Below are 17,407 nucleotides of genomic sequence, written 5' to 3' on the forward strand. Positions count from 1 at the left end.
GTGGTTTGGGAAGCAGGCTTTGATAAGGAGACAAAAAAAGAAGAGAGGAAGAGAACACGAACAATTAGGTAAATAAATAGATACACTAAATTTTAACATGATTTCATCGTGATAAACTAATCTAGAACACAGATGACTTGAATATTGAATAAAGAGCAGCGTTGAGTGATTATATTGACTCATGCATTGATGAGAATGTTAGTTATAATTAATTTTTACTACAAGGTAAATATTTCAAGTTTTAAACCCCCATGACACGTTTTCACATGCATTCTGCTTACTATTTGGCAATTTTATACAGCTTCAGAAAGTTACGTTGGTATTAAAATAGTGAAGACTGACAATTAATATTCTAACCTGCATAGACTCTATCTAATGCAAATAAAATCGTTTAATCATACCCAAATCTCATGGTAAAAATGTGCTCACAGTCCTGAAGGGGTTGAAATAAGAGTCACGTGCTACAGAAGGGCGGAACACGGTGCCTCCCACGCCAAGGAACCCTGGGTGCGGAGAGCAAGGCGGCGGCACCTTGTAAGGGAATTAAGACAGGGCGTTCAACATGGGAGGCACCGGAATGGACTGGAGGGGACGGTAGGGTAACAGTGAGGTGCGTCATGGGAGAGTAAGAAGGGCATTGGGTGGAGTGGATGGTGTGTCTCCATGCCCCGAGGTGTATGGCAAGAGACCGTGGTGTTGAGGCTCATATCTTTCTCACCACGACTATTTTCTAAGGCCAGAGATGACTGATTAGCCGTATCCTCGAGTGTTCCTCATTTTTATCATCGCAGAAATCTTGTTGAATCTGTCACTACAACCGTAAAGATAAATAAATAAAACTATGAAAAATGTGTAGCTTCAAGTAGAGTCTTTGGAAAGTATTTGGATGCGGCGTAAAGAAGCGTTTCTGAACACTTTGAAGCACAACACTTAATCCCTTCAGTACCATGACGCGTTTCTGGTTACTATTTGGTGATTTTCCAGACCTTCAGAAACTTATATGAGGATTAGAATAGTGAAGACTCTGGATGTTAATCTTCTGACCTCCATAGACCCTTCCTAATGTCGATAAAATGGTCTAATCACACCCAAAACTCGAGACAAAAATGCGTCCCAGTAACGAAAGAGGTAAGGGAGACGCGGGAAGTTAGGCTTCCTCTTGTGCTCCCTTCCTAATCTCCGCTCTCCAAAAGAATCTCACACACACGTTAGGGTATGTGAGTTATGCTCCCTGAGGCCTGGGCGTATCCTAAACAGTTCCCGTTCTGCTGCTGCCAAAACAGAAAGTATATAAAGCACAGGATTACGCGGCACTGAATGACGCCTCGCTTCGCCTCGCCTCGCCCGCACCTGGTGAATGAGCCTCAAGGTTTTGTCTCTTGCCCATACTGATGTTGACAAGCCGCCGACGGTTCTGACAAATGACATTGGCTTCCCTTTAAAATACAGCTCTCTTCCTTTAAAATAACTCTCTCTCTCTCTCTCTCTCTCTCTCTCTCTCTCTCTCTCTCTCTCTCTCTCTCTCTCTCTCTCTCTCTCTCTTCCTTTGAGCCACGCAATGACTTCTTTATCTTTCTTTCTTTCTTTCTCTCTTCCTTCCTTTTCATGAGCTACGCAATGATTTCTCTTTTCTTTCTTTCTTTCTTTCTTTCTTTCTTTCTTTCTTTCTTTCTTTCTTTCTTTCTTTCTTTCTTTCTTTCTTTCTTTCTTTCTTTCTTTCTTTCTCTCTCTCTCTCTCTCTCTCTCTCTCTCTCTCTCTCTCTCTCTCTCTCTCTCTCTCTCTCTCTCTCTCTCTCTCTCTCTCTCTCTTTATTTCAAGATTTCTTTATTCCTCCACCTCCACCTCCTTTATACGAGATGACAAGTGTTTCTTTTCTCTGGTTGCCATATTTTGTATTAGTACCTTGTTTATGGACTTTTTTTTTTAACCTTCGCCTCATTTCTTTTTTTCACACTACTTTTTTTTTCCCCCATTTATATGTAAGAACCTTCCCTGTATTTACCGTGGTACTTTTCTCTTCCACCTTCTTTTGTTTTAACTTTTTCGTAGAGAAAGATATGGGAGTGTTGCTGTTTTCTTTGGGTGTTTCCTCGAATTGTATGTATGGGAGAACGTAGCTCCAGAGAGAGAGAGAGAGAGAGAGAGAGAGAGAGAGAGAGAGAGAGAGAGTAGGAATTGGGGGATTTATTTTAAGGCGTCACAACAGAGAAGTCAAATGAGCGTCTGAAGTCTATATATTTCCCCCACAATTTTCAAAGGGTTCTACTTGGAGTTACAAGGGGTTTTTAAGGGTGCTTCTGCAATTTTAGTGACGTTAATAAGGTTTTTGCATTACCAACAAGACAAATTACCTTTATAAATCGGCTAGTCGTCTCTATGGGCCTTAAAAATTTAAAATGGTCGCCATGAGAGGGAAGTCTTTCTGAAGATAGCTCTTAGGAAGATAGCAATACAGATGTGTCGGGAGTGAGGAAAAGCAAGGAGGAAGTGGGTGTCTTGGAGCAGGGAAGGGAAGGAAGGAGGGATGACAGGCTGTATTTGGGATGTTTGGTTATGAGAGTAAACACAAGGAAGGGAGGGAGGGAGGAGGGATGCCCAGACGCCCACAGCTAACTCACCTCCCCCATATCCTCCTCCCTCCCTCATCTTCATAACTCTCTCTCTCTCTCTCTCTCTCTCTCTCTCTCTCTCTCTCTCTCTCTCTCTCTCTCTCTCTCTTGAATCCACAAGAATGGAAGGTCGTCGTTGTCGTTGTTGTTAGGGCTACGAAGTCAGGAAGGTCGGTCAGAGGAAGAGCCCAGTTTCCACTTCTCTTCAGCTACGTTTAGCAAGCTGTTCTAGAAGTTACCGAGGCTTTCAAATGTTCTCTGTTGTCTCTAACGATAGTTTAACAAGGTTGCTGCGTCATTTATAGGTAAAAAAGACCATCCGTGATAACCATATTAGACTTGTTTGTTGCTGTGTAAGGGCGTGCTTCTTTCACTTTGCCGTACTGTATATTCGTTGTTGTTCAGTCCTCTTCAGCCTCGTCTGTTGTTTTGTACTACTCGGCGGAGGATAATATGTAACGCAAAATCCTCCATGAACGACGTGACGTATGTTATTCGCATCACATCCGCTTCAGCCATACCAAACTCAAGTGAAGTCCATCCCGAACCCAGTCAGACCAGTGACCGATGAACTTCTCCTTTGACGGAAAGCTACATGAATGATATCATTATTCAGAACACAAGATTGGGATTCCGATTTAAACTGTTAGAATGCACTAGGAAGTCAGTGAAAGTTTCTGTGTTACTAGAAGACAGGCTGGTGGGTATCAGCGGAGCAAGCCAGCCAGCGCCCCCACCCTACCGCCAACTTTCTTCCACCCTACGTCGCTCTGGGGGGCCATGGCGTGTGCGAGCATTGCCAGAGCTCATTATGCTTTAGGTCAGAAGAACATTTGTTTACTACGTTATAGTAATTCCGAAGGTGACACTAAAGGGATCAGGATAAGGCTGGAGGCGTATTGTATGAAGCGTGGCGGTGGTGGCGGCGTAAGGCTGGTCGGGTACCGCTATATTTAGGAAGCCTTCTTGCTCACGCGCCGACCGTGTATTAATAACTCTGCACAGCTGGTCGCCCGCACCCTCCGCCCGAACTTCCACGTGCACACACACACACACACACACACACACACACACACACACACACACACACACACACAATTGTTTTGAAACCGAGTGACGTGAATGTTATGTATTGTCACGTGTGGCCTGTAGTGGCTCTGCGATTTTTTTCTTCTTTTTTTCTGTTCTGCGGAGAAATAAACGAATAGAGCGAGTGAGTAGTTAGGTCTAGGCAGAAAAAAAAATAGTAATCTCAATGCAGGAGCTCCTCTTCGAGTTTATGATCTTACACTCAACTAGATGCTAATTGAAGTAAAGGGTAGTGTTGTGTAGGTACCGTACCGTGTTGTGAGTTTGTGACGGGCGGTGTGATGGGGCATATAATTATACCCGTCTGTCCCACTGCACTGACCGATTGTCCCGGGGCACCAACCTCCAGTCTAGTGTTCGGCGTCATCTCATCTCATCTCATTTCATCAAGCTGTACTGGAGGTTATTAGGCTTTCAGATGTTTTATATTTTTATGGTTAGTGAAAATTTTGATATATTTATTTCATTATCGGGCAAAAAGAAAAGAAATAAATCAAAGCATTCACAAGAGTTTGACTTACCTCATGGCCTTTGAAAATATGAAAATATGCATTATGAGACTCTAACTTAAAATAAATAAGAGGCCAACAGTCTTTTATTTGCCACAATTCCGTAATAATATGTATCGTTTCTCTTAAGTCTATTTTGGTGAAACAACAATTTTCAACAGTTTCTCCTATCAGCCTCATCCACACATTATTCTCTGTCCATTTAAAGTACGTGAAAGAAGTAGACTTGGCAATTTATATTAGCCCAATATGGAAATAATGAATGTTCTCTCTTTTCCAGTTCAACTTCGTGGGTCGAATACTGGGTCCACGGGGCATGACAGCCAAGCAGCTGGAGCAGGAGACAGGATGCAAGATTATGGTGCGTGGCAAAGGCTCCATGCGGGACAAAAAGAAGGTAAGCTAGCCGGTGTAGGGTGAGAAGCTGTAGGTAACTCTAGTATGTGTTTCCTCTTTCTATTCTTCAGGATAAATTCATATCAATGCAATATGCTGCAGTTTAGAAAGAATTGGCATTCATCTTGACGTTTCTTTTTAAACATGAATTAAAGAAAAAAATTTAGATAATGAAAGTGGACATGGTTCAGTTCACATTACATTGACTGGTGTGTAAGGACGACATCCCATTCAGTGAACTTGGAGTCCCAAAGAGGAAAGGAGAATAATATTTTCTTAGTGTTGTGTTGGGATTACTGCTGTCAGTAATCCTCTTGCATGGCATTATGAGGTAACGTGTCACTAGTGTGTGTGTGTGTGTGTGTGTGTGTGTGTGTGTGTGTGTGTGTGTGTACTTACAACTAAATATGGTATTTATCTCAGGAGGAGCAGAACCGCGGGAAGCCTAACTGGGAGCACCTGAATGAAGACCTTCATGTCCTTATCAGCGTTGAGGATTCAGAGAATAGGGCCAAGATGAAGATCCAGCGTGCCCTTGAAGAAATCCGCAAGCTGCTGGTGCCATCCGTAAGTATCGTGACTTTCTCAATCTTTTTTCTACGTCATCACCATCACAGAGCACAATAACACTTATCCATTTCCCTTATTTTGTACATCCCATATATCCTTCCATGATTTTACACATCATTGTTTTGTTATATCTTTTGCAAAACACATTGGTTTGATTTAGGTAGCACATCTTTATTCTTTCTCTCTATCTTACTCAATACTTAGGTTTCTTCAACAATACTCAATTCGTTCACAGCAGTTTGACACATTGTCTCTGAATCACAATTCACTTTTGGGCTTTGTTTTTGTTGTGCAGCTACAGTACTTTTAAATCTTGTACTCAATTGGTCAAAAAAAAAAATTTCTCTCTCTTTTTTTTATGTATGTTCTTATGCAAATTTTGTACAGTCCCTTTAGTGCTGTGCATTGTTGCATATTGTGGTGAGAAATTTGACAATTCTGTACTACCAGAATTTTAGGCAAAATACTTCATTGTTACAGACACCACATAAGTAATCAGTCAGTGGTAGGAGGTTTTGGGAAATGTGTTGTAGTGTTATGGGTACCCTCTATGTGTTGTGTGCTGCTTTGTTGTGAGTCTCATTGCCTCCCCTCCACAGGCTGACGGTGAGGACGAGTTGAAGAAGCGGCAGTTGATGGAACTCGCCATCATCAACGGCACCTACAGAGATTCCTCGAGTAAGAACCCAGGTAGGATTATACCTGCCTATAATTCTTTTCTGTTGAGCCTCTCATTAATATTATATTACCTATATTCCCTGCTGGTCCCATTGCTTTAATGATAATTAGAGTTAGTAAGTATGAAGTGTTTTCATGCACTGTGTGTTTGTAATGCTTGGCCCTTCATGTAGTAAGAAATTTACTTTAAAATATTTAAGTGAGATTTGAACTTCTTCCTTTTTGTCCGACATTCAGCAACGTCGGTCTGGTCCAGCATGTTGCCTCACTCCCTCTACTGGTCCAATACAGTCGACTCGTTAGAGTGGCCACCTCCTAACATTGGCCACTTACGTACATGTGAACTAAACCCATTTAACCCCATTTAACATTGATTGCAGTCACTCATGTTGCTTTTTATTTTGGCCATTTTCTTACAGTGGCCTTTTTTGCCTCTGCCCAGAGCAGCCACTATAACGGGGCACGACTGTACCCAGTTAACGGTATAGTACTCTTACCGTTTTAAGTCATTATTTCCTTTATTTTTAATTTTAACTTCTTTTAATGTACCAATAGCTATTTATCATTCTTAAGTTTGTAAATTTGATCTTCACTCTGCTTAATGGTAAGATAAATTTTGTGTCTATTTACAGGTGTCAAGTAATTAATATATATGCTGGTACAGACTCCTGGCTTCCAAAAATTGCATTGAGAAGGGGTCAGGAAGAGTTAGCTTCTCATGAATGCTTTCACTAGTTTGCATGTTATTATTGAAGGATATAACATTTATTAAAATATATATATGGTATATGCATTATTAAGAATTATATTGTTAACACTAATACCATTTTCTTTTCTGTTCTCTTTTGATAATTTACTTAGATCATTAAAGTTTACAATGAACACCTCACCCAGGCAGTTGCCTCTTGGTTTCACTTTACTAGTGTTGCAACTGCTAGAGTTTGATTTGAATTGTGTACAGAATAGGTTACTATAATGACTTTTGAGTTTATAACTAATGCATTAATTATTTTCATTTTGAAATTTTTACATATATACTGAGTAACCCATAATGCTTTGTTAATATACATAGTTATTTGCAATTAACAGTTGGAATGAACCATCAGGTTTTTGGGTTATTTAATACGTATAATCTTTACTTTTATGTTGAAATATATTGGTTACATTTTCATTCTTTTTCTTTCAATTTTTAAGTTGCATAACTGAGCCACTAATCCAAGGTGAAGGAGATGCGCGTGGCGGTGGTGGACTGACTCACTAACCTTCCTTCCCTGTCCCTTGCCAGAAATTGAGGGACTGGGTCCTCTTACAGGGGAAGTCCCACGCCTGCTCACACCTGGGATGACTCTCCCATCCCCGCTGCGCACCGCCACTCCGCTGGGGGGGCATCCCCTCATCATGCCCACCCGCATCCCAGTGCCCACCACCACTGCGCTGCTCAATGGCACCAGTGCTGGCATGCCACCACCCCTCATCGCTGCCGGTGATGCTCCCGCCGGCTTGATGTATGCACCGTACGCCGCCGAGTATGCCAACTACGCTGCCCTCAGCTCCCCCCTCCTCACTGAGTACCCCCCGGATGCCACTGGTGGGTTGTTTGCCAGATGAACCATGTACTAGTCCACCCACACCACCCACACCACCGCACCCACGCCCGCTCACACACCCGCAGAGTTAGCCACACTCGCCATGTTGCCACAGCACTGCAGTGTGCGGTGGTGTGTGCGGCGCCACGCTAGGGACTGTCTGCCCTCGGTGGGCTCCACCAGGAGGCTTGGTGGACCTGTAGTTGTCTTGTGTAATGAGACTTGGATTGTTTTCATTTTATATATTTACATTTTCTTTTTAATTTCTCAAAGCATCGTTTTTAAGCTATCCAGTGTTGCTCAGCGTGCATAATAAGCCCAGTGATTTGTTTATTGCATTCCATTTTGTGGCCAGTGCTTTCATTGTTAATGTTTTATATGGTGCTTTTTCTACCTCTGAGAAAAGATTGAAAAGAATGACTTTAGATCACTTGACATGGTTGCCAAAACAAAGGATTGTGCCTCAGAGGAGTGTTGTGGCGAGGGTTGGTGCCAGGGATTTCTTGACACCATGCATTCTGAAGCAACTAGAAAGTCTTTTACTATAATCGTCATTGTTTGAGGTTGTGAAAGTTATACCCGTATTTATTTATATTACGTGAATTAGGTAGGATGGTAGCTGTTATGCTAAGAGTGCTATGGAAATGCAGTGGCTAAATGCTATGTTACAATGATATTTTCTTATTGGTAATAAGGTGTAACTACTTAGACTAGTTAGGTATTGATAGGGTTGTACTTAATAGCCTCTTGGTCATGGTGGTGGATGCATTACCCTAGATATTCCTGGTTTTGGGTCAGCAATCTTGCATGCTTTACATAATTTAAGAGCATTTAATTTTAATCAAAACTATACTCACTTTTCTAGTATTATTAAACTTGCCTAACTTTTCTTATTTTAGCCCCTCAGCATAAAATCTAAACCAACAGAACTCCTTTAAATTGTCTCTCTTAGTGTAATCTCCATGCATGGGCCACCAGGGGAAACACTTCTGCTGTCAGTGTGGTGACACCTTGTGGGGTGAAGAGAGGGAGAACCTGGCAGTTGAAATAGTTGTCTGTTTTTGCAAATAGATTAGTCCTTCAAGAAACTCCCTGTGTCTGGTAGCTGCAGACTTTTGAGGATTGAGATTAATCGTTTACTATTACTAGTGTTGATGACTCAGTTTAATAGAAATAGAAAATGCTACATCAAAGGCACCAAATGAGATGACTGACTGTCAAGTTTAGGAAGGAGATGGTAGTGTGGGTGGTGGTGGTTTAAGAGGATATATAGGCTCCCTTTTCTGCCTCCCTCTCCTCCCCCTATGATCCCTCTCCTCCCCCTGCCAGGCTAACGGGCAAACACCAGATGGATTGTCCCATGTGGGCAACACACACACACACATACACACACACACACACACACACACACACACACACACACACACACACACACACACACACACACACACACACACACACACACACACACACACACACACACACACACACACACACACACACACACACAGATGACTGGAAAGTGCATGAAGCCAATTTAAAGGAGTTTGGCTGTATATAGTTCTTAATAAATCAAACTGCCATTCTGTGTTGCAAATTGTCTTATCATAAAACATTGACATGGATTTAATTGTCTAAGCTATTAGGCATTGTACATTAGAAAGGCAGTTTGATATGAAGTAAAGCAATTAATATGTATCTTTTTTCAGCAGGAGCAGGTTTGTATTGCATTCTAAACTAAAAGTGAAATTGGTAACACTATTTGGTCAGCTTGAACATAAAGGGATCTTCCATGTGGTTTTTGAAGGCACCCAAAGACTTTGATTCTCATTTGTATGACATCCATCCATCCCAATGGTGATAGATTCTTTAATTTGATAAAACTACCAAGGGACCAAGTTACTAACACAACAGCAGGGGTGGCAGCAGCAGGTGGGTTACTAAAGCCACGCCTCAGCTGCTACACCAACACTCACTTTTGTTTGTGTTCAGACTGGTTCAGGGGACATGGTGCAGGTGCCACAGGACAGAGTGGCGCTTGAGGTGATTGAGCTGCACCTCAGTGTTGATCTTGTCTGTGGTCCAGTCACTGATGGGAGGCTCAAGGCATCTGTCATGGAGTTCATTACTAAATGGTGCCAAACTTGTCAAACTAAAAAAAAAAAGAGATTTCCCCAGCTTCATAGATGTCAATGATGATTCCAGGCAGATGCATGGGGAGCTGTTTCTTACACATGGCCTACTAGAGGTCACTAACGTGCCATAATTAACACCATTCAGTCCTGTATTGAGTTGAGAAAAGGAAACGGGTCCAATGCTTGATGCGTTGTGTTTAACAAAGATCACGATTCTTACTTGCTCAGTTACAGTGGTAAGTTTATGATGAGAATGAGGAGTCATGATATCTTGTAAGGGATAGAGATGAAAATTTTCCACCACAATAGAAATTCAAAGGTGGTAGTGTAGTATGATATACTCAGTCAATTCTTGTCACTGTAACTGAGTGTAAAAACTATCTGACCTTAATCACTGAGTCATTATCTTACAAGGTTATGGGGAGGCCTTGAACCACCTGGCAAAGAGCAAGTGTTACTAAATTTGCAGTGTGATAAAATTCATTAATTTAAAACATAAACCAGGAGGTGGAAGATAATACCTTCCGTGCTGAATTGAGTAAGTATGATGAGTAAAACAAGTTTTTAATTTGTGCTCAGCATTTGATATCCCTTTATCAAAGAATACTGGATTTGTATTTCATCATTGTACAGACATTGAGCCAACATGAAAAAAAATAAATAATAAATAAATAAATGGAGGTTATTGGTGCCTTGCTTTAGAAGGGTATAGTGTGCAATAGACTTTGCTGTCATAACGTCTGTAATGGTAAAGAAAACTGTTTCAAGTGTTTAAAGCATGGTCACTTCAGTTTTCAAAATTGTATAGTAAAATTTTGATGCACAAAGATTTTGATCTTGTTGAAATAAAAGTATAATAATAATAGTGATAAACACAAGCACAAAAATGGTGGAACTACTGCTGACTGTCACGGTGGGTGGGATCAGGGCCTCCCTCTTCCACAACTCAGTAATGTAACATCTACTAACAACTAACTGGCTTTGATCATTTCCAGCTGCAGTCTGATTTTGGTGGTGCTACAGTGTACATAAACATATTTAAAAATCAGGTTTTCTCAAAGATGCCTCTAGCATGAGCCTAGCAAGGCTCTTGAATTTTGTGATTTTATCATTTATTTTTGTACTGTTGGAGTTTCATTCTTTTTAGTTACCAGTGAAGAAGTAAATGTACTCAAGCTGCTTTTGTCTAGTTTAGATACTGTCAGATGCTTTATATATATATATATATATATATATATATATATATATATATATATATATATATATATATATATATATATATATATATATATATGTATATATATATATATATATATATATATATATATATATATATATATATATATATATATATATATATATATATATATATATATATATATATATATATAGCACACAACAGGGTGAATGGCAGTGCCAACACCTAATTGAAGGATCTGTCATGTCCATCTACTAGTTCATGAGTTGCTGAAAGCACTGTGGAGCCCAAGGGTAAATTGTGTAGACAGTTCTCTGAGCTCAGGTGTTGTGCATGAATGGAGGAGCAAATGGGAGACTGAGGCAAGATGACATGTTTATTGTAGAAACTGAAAAGTGCAATTTTTCATGTGTACTGCTTTTGAAGTAGATGTAAAGTTGCTTTTGCAGTTTCTCTTAAGATAAATGGTGATCTTGTCATGGTGAGGCTGAGTTGTTGTCCGGTGTGTACGTTGCCACATGATGCCATCACGTTGTGTTGTTCAGGTGTAGCGGTCAAGCAGCGACGCCATTTGGGCCAGGCACGGGAGCACCCCTATCAAAGGACGGGTACGCTCTCGTAGGCCACAACCCAGGTTAGTTGAACACCCATTGAAAATATCACCTATTCATGCTCCTCTTCACTTCCCCACATCAAGAGTCATAAGAATGTGGTTTTTATAGGATAAGTAACTAAAGATGGCTTTAAAGAAAAGGCCATTTTGAATTCATCACTAAAACTGTGGAGAGATTGGTCATTACTGTTGATGTGGGGAAACGCAATACATTGTAGTCATGTATAAAAGATTTTTATGATGTTCGGGCGTGGTGAGTTATTCTTCACTCTCCTTTAGTGTGCCACTGCACACTTTGATGACATTCCGTCCAGCAAACTCTTTTTCTCTCCCTCCCTTTTTTCTCTCTTTTTATGTAGATTTTCTGCAAAGCCATTTTTCTTGTATGGAGTACATTTGACAGATACTATCTTTGTTGTCAAAATGTTGCAAAGAGACTATCAATCATGCATCCTAGTCAGTCCCTTGAGGACCCTGACGGCATTTACTCCTCTAGCATTGTATTCTTTCCAGTGTTATTCTTCTGTGCAATTTGAATAAATTCTCCAGTTATTGTTTCTTTGAGAATGATTATATAAGGTTCAGCTGGAGGAGTTCTCACCATGCCCATCCTTAAGTGCCTCTCATCCCATGTGAGGTCGGTCAGCTATAGTCATAAAGAAAAAAAGAAAACATGCAGGAAATCCAGTTACATGTGGGTGTTGTCAGGCTTTGTGGGGAGCTGATGTTAGGTTGTGTGGGGCTCAGTTCAGGACTTGGACCCTTCAAGGTATGTAACTCATTTTGGGAAAGTATAATACAAAACATCTTAAACTTTTCATTGCTGCAACACCCAGTCTTTACTTCTCTGGCCGGCCTCACACATTGGGAGCTGTCAGCCATTATTTGTTTCCATTTTACTGTATTTTAAGTCACATAAATTATGCTTTAAGAATATAGTTGGTAAGGATATCTGGCAAGGATGCCACTGTGAACTGAGGCCCAAGAAGGATTGCGGCCTTGATGTCTGAAGTACAGGTCACAGCTACAAGAGCCCAAAGTATCTGTATATCTCTGGATTTTTACGTATTGATAAGTCATGAATAAATTGATGAAGAAGAGTAAATATTGCTTTTCATTCCAAGAAGAAATATTTGATTAAGGATTCTGAATTCAGCACAAGAAATGTATATAATTATTTGAGATGGAAAAGACTCAAGACGGTTATGATCCACTAACCTACCATGAGGTATTTGTTGGGCTGTAGTCATGACTAACGTACACCCAACTAACGGTCATAAGAGCCGCACCAGCCTGCCTGAGGAACCAGCCAGTAGTGGGACAGTAGCCATAGAGTAGCCTTGTTAGAACCCTTTATATGTCTCCTTGGTACTTTCACCATTTTGAATCCCTCCTGATCTCCTCCCAGCCACATCCAGAAGTTAAGTTACATTCCTGAACAAGCACAGCATAAAACACAACCATCATTATCATACATCACTGTCTCATTATGTGTTTGTTGTTGTTGTTGTTGTTGTTGTTGTTGTTTAGGATTTTATTGCGTTGTTTAAAGAACATATTGATATTTGTGTGTACTTGTGTGTGTGTGTGTGTGTGTGTGTGTGTGTGTGTGTGTGTGTGTGTGTGTGTGTGTGTGTGTGTGTGTTATGAAAGAAAGAGAGATTTACACAAAACCCTTCAGTGGCATAGTTAAAAGGAAAACATCACTCTCCACTCCACCTGTTGTTGTAGTTGCTTCCTCAGTATATTTGTGTTGGACTCTCATGAGAAATTGTTACTGTTAGGATAGCCCTCTCCTATTCATTACACTTGTTTGCTTAATGCAGTAATCTTATCCTCTCATCTTCAATATCAATCTAATGTGTTTACTTTGCTGCAAATTCAGCTGTAAAATCTCTCATACTTATTTATTCATTTTTTCTCTTGTAAAAGATAGCTTATGTGTTGTTTTGAGGCAATTTGAGAGGAACACGTTTGTTATCCGTGGTCAAGAAGAGACTGACCATTCTGATCGGACATTCCTTTGGTCGTCTCAAGTGCTTCAGTGTTATTAATCTATTGTAGCTTTGCTTCATAATGAATATATAACTAAACCTCCTCATTGTAAAGATGTGTGTGTCTGTTATGAGCATCGCTTTTTGTTTGAGCTGTGAATTCGTATTAAAAAAATCATAAGAATCTACTTGTGATATTTTCACTGTATGACATGCGTTCTTCAAGAAATCATGTTTTGTTTCTGAATATATATATATATATATATATATATATATATATATATATATATATATATATATATATATATATATATATATATATATATATATATATATATATATACATATATACATACATATAGGAAATTACACACACACACACACACACACACACACACACACACACACACACACACAAACACACAAACACACACACTTTTCTTTTCCATTATATTTTTTTTCGTAAAATGTCATTATAAAAATATATGTTTGACTTTTCCTAAAAACTAAAACAATGAAAAATCACAATTTTCAATTTGTTCCATGATCCTTCATCTCAGTAAAGCCAGTTGAAGATACAGGCTGGCCTAGTTGCAGCACATAGTAGCATTCTTACCACTTGAGGGCATGTCTCAGTGGATCATCGTTTTATTATCATGTTTAAGGATGAAGACTGTTAGCTAGCACACAGGTGATGACAGACACTGCACACGACATCTGGCTTACAGCTGTTACATGCATCATGTCATCATTTCACACTAACACACCACCCATCACCACACCAAACATGCTCATCATAACTGCTGTCAGTGTTCTTGCACTCCTTCTAGCCCTTTAGTGAAGGGTTGCTTACTATCTTGGCCCCTCTTCCTCCTCCTCTTCCCTACTTTGCTGCCTGTTTGTGGCTGGCGCTGTCACTCACATAGCGGGTGGTTCCGCATGCATGCTGCCAAGCAGGGCACTGTAGAGCAACTGTAGGTGGGCACTGTACATACATACTATAGCTTTGTGTCCTCAGCCAGTGGGTTAATGGGTTGATAATGCAGTGCACCTTCATGTGTAAAATTCTTAATATTAATAATAATAATCATCATAATAATAAAAATAATATTTAGAATATGATGCTGGGGCATCCTGCACCAGTGTAATGTACTAACATTCGTTTCTCTTTTTCTGTTAACTCCCCTCTGGCTCGGATGATCCTGGTCCCTCAGCTGACCTGGCGCGTTGCTAACCCGCCCGGGCTCCTTCTCTTGTGTTCCTCGTGTCACTACTGACCAGCACTGAGGCACCACCACCACCACCAACCACTCCACCACCACCACCACTCACCCTAGGATACACCACTAACCGCGCTGCGCTCAGGGTGCCGCCGCATCGCTCCCCAGCTCCTCCACCTTCGGTACGTGCCCTGCCCACCACTCAGTGCCGCCCCCAAGGGCAGGCTATTGACCTCAGGGTCATACGGCTCCCACACTGCCGGTCTGTGGGTGAGGATGGGGCCGCTACCTGTTGGGCGGGCACAGGGAAATTGTGCACATGTATAGTGGCCTTGGTGCTCACATGTTCCTCCTGCCTGCCCAGAGCCCTCAACAACTGTCAGTTTGTCAACTAAACTTTAAAGTACTAACATTGTTTAGAAGTACTAAGTAGCACAACAAAAACCTCATACAAATTTGAAAAAAAAAATATATATATATATATTATATATATACATAAATATATATACATATAGTACAGCTCTTAGGGTGAGGCAGTGCTCAGTTACAGGCAGCTCTTACTTAGAATCTCCAGTGAGGAAGGTGATCGATTTGTGAGACAATTAGTTGACATTTTGAGTACATGAGACTGGTACTACATAAAGTGTGCATTTAGAGATGGTGCTAATGTTAAGCTTGGTCACAGCTTTATTGTTAGGGTCATTGTGTTGTTGGTGTTGTATCTTTATCACGTAGATTAGAGATAGGTGTTTAATGAATCTCGATAGACTCTATTACAAGGTGTCATGTTAAGTTTAGAAATGAGCCCCTTCTACTCCTGTTGTTAGATATTAAAGCAAATAAATGAATTTTCTGTAAGATGCCAAAAGGACAGCATAGGAGTGATGGGTGTCAGTGATGGTGCAGCTGTTCTGACACCAGCATCAGTGTTTCAAACTAAAGCAGAAAAAGTATAAAGGCATTAAAAAATTGATAATTATGGTTTTGGGAAACTTGACTTCAGGAAGAAAATCATATTATTTTTATTTTATTCAAATGGATTGACTAATCCATACCCTAACTTGCACCCCACAATGACGTGTTGAATGTAAAAATGCCCCGTTAAGTGCCTTATATTGTAATAATTTATATAGTTTTCACATGGCAGTTTCTTATATTTATTATTATATTGACAATTGTTTTGGATACCCATGAAATTCATGAAACTCACAGCAAGAGAGAAAGCAACATGTGCCTTGATGTTGTTGCTACACTGGAAGTACTGTGTGTATCTCTGTATTTCACAAGCCCTCCAAACGTGCCTTTCACGGTGTCACCCAGCAGCCCCCAAGCAGGGAGGTGATGTGCCAACACAGAACTAGACAGGCGGCCACACTTGTGGAGGACCCGGTTCAGTTAGGAAGCCGAACAGTGTGCACTTGACTGAATGGGGAGTAAAGGAGGTGTACATAACTGTTCATCATCTCATTATTGTACTTACATTTGTTGTACTTAAGCATGGAACTACACAAAAATAAGTAAATTGAAGTAATAGTTATGGGGATAGAGGGTGTAATCCACAAATGTTATTTCTTACTGTAGTCCTCCAATGTTGCTGTTTGTGCCATAACCCAGGTGTTTAGTGTCCCCTGGGGTTTGCCTTCGTCTTGACATGTGCAAATATTAATGTAAGTATAGTTGTACTTACCAGAGGTATCACAGGTAGTTGTAAGTCAGGTGTCTTATTCACTAAATCAGGTCATTGCTGGCAGGTCAGTTTCCCTGACCCAGCTCCAGCAGGTCAACATATGTGCCAACTTTACTAGGATGTAAATTCATTTTGGTTGAACCTTTAAATTTTTTAATTTAGTTTTTTAATTATTTGATCTTGGTTGTGACTTCCTCAGAGCTCCAGTTACTCCATGTGAAGCTTTCAGTCTGACAATCTTTATTTTCTCTTGCAAATAATTGGGTAGATACTCAATGTACTGTGGTGTACACATGTTAGCCTCAGCAAGTGTTCATAGTAATCTGGTAAGTGAAACTAAGAGTTATAGTTATTAAGCATAAGAATCTCTGTTCAGTAGATGTTATTATTTTCTTAAGTATGGAGACCCCTATGCCTCACCTCACCCCATTAACTCTTTATTTGCCTGTGTCATCTCAATATTGCCTTCATCATGTCACTCTCAATCTGATGCTGTGTCCTGTCTCTTATCTCTTTCCCAGATGAAAAATATATATATATATATATATATATATATATATATATATATATATATATATATATATATATATATATATATATATATATATATATATATATATACACACACACACACACACACACACACACACACACACACACACACACACACACACACACACACACACACACACATAGTTGTTAAAGCCTGTAAAACTTATATATATATATATATATATATATATATATATATATATATATATATATATATATATATATATATATATATATATATATATTATACACACACACACCATAGTTGTTAAAGCCTGTAAAACTTATATATATATATATATATATATATATATATATATATATATATATATATATATATATATATATATATATATATATATATATATATATATATATATATATATATATTTACACACACACACAAGTTTCACAGGCCTTAACATCTATAATGTATATACATTGGGATACAAGCAGCTCTCTCTCTCTCTCTCTCTCTCTCTCTCTCTCTCTCTCTCTCTCTCTCTCTCTCTCTCTCTCTCTCTCTCTCTCTCTCTCTCTCTCTCTCTCTCTCTCTCTCTCTCTCTCTCT

General features: G+C 39.8%; 1 protein-coding gene across 13 annotated transcripts in view; it reads left to right on the forward strand.

Moving 5' to 3' along the window:
* Positions 1-16,547, forward strand: part of LOC123516929 (protein held out wings-like) — a 132,388-nt gene extending 115,841 nt beyond the window's left edge. For 2 of the 13 annotated variants that reach the window (XM_045276706.1, XM_045276704.1), the window contains 7 exons: positions 4,489-4,605; positions 5,028-5,171; positions 5,774-5,864; positions 6,272-6,334; positions 7,138-7,440; positions 11,317-11,405; positions 14,593-16,547. In XM_045276706.1, the coding sequence (XP_045132641.1) occupies positions 4,489-4,605; positions 5,028-5,171; positions 5,774-5,864; positions 6,272-6,334; positions 7,138-7,440; positions 11,317-11,393 (795 nt within the window). In that variant the 3' untranslated portion in view covers positions 11,394-11,405; positions 14,593-16,547. Of the gene's footprint in view, positions 1-4,488; positions 4,606-5,027; positions 5,172-5,773; positions 5,865-6,271; positions 6,335-7,137; positions 12,490-14,592 lie in introns of those variants that run through there. The other 11 variants (XM_045276709.1, XM_045276708.1, XM_045276707.1 and 8 more) reach the window with 10 other exon arrangements.
* Positions 16,548-17,407: the final 860 nt, after the last annotated feature.

Source organism: Portunus trituberculatus, chromosome 41, assembly GCF_017591435.1.
Source record: "Portunus trituberculatus isolate SZX2019 chromosome 41, ASM1759143v1, whole genome shotgun sequence".
NCBI classification, from domain to species: Eukaryota; Metazoa; Arthropoda; class Malacostraca; order Decapoda; family Portunidae; genus Portunus; species Portunus trituberculatus.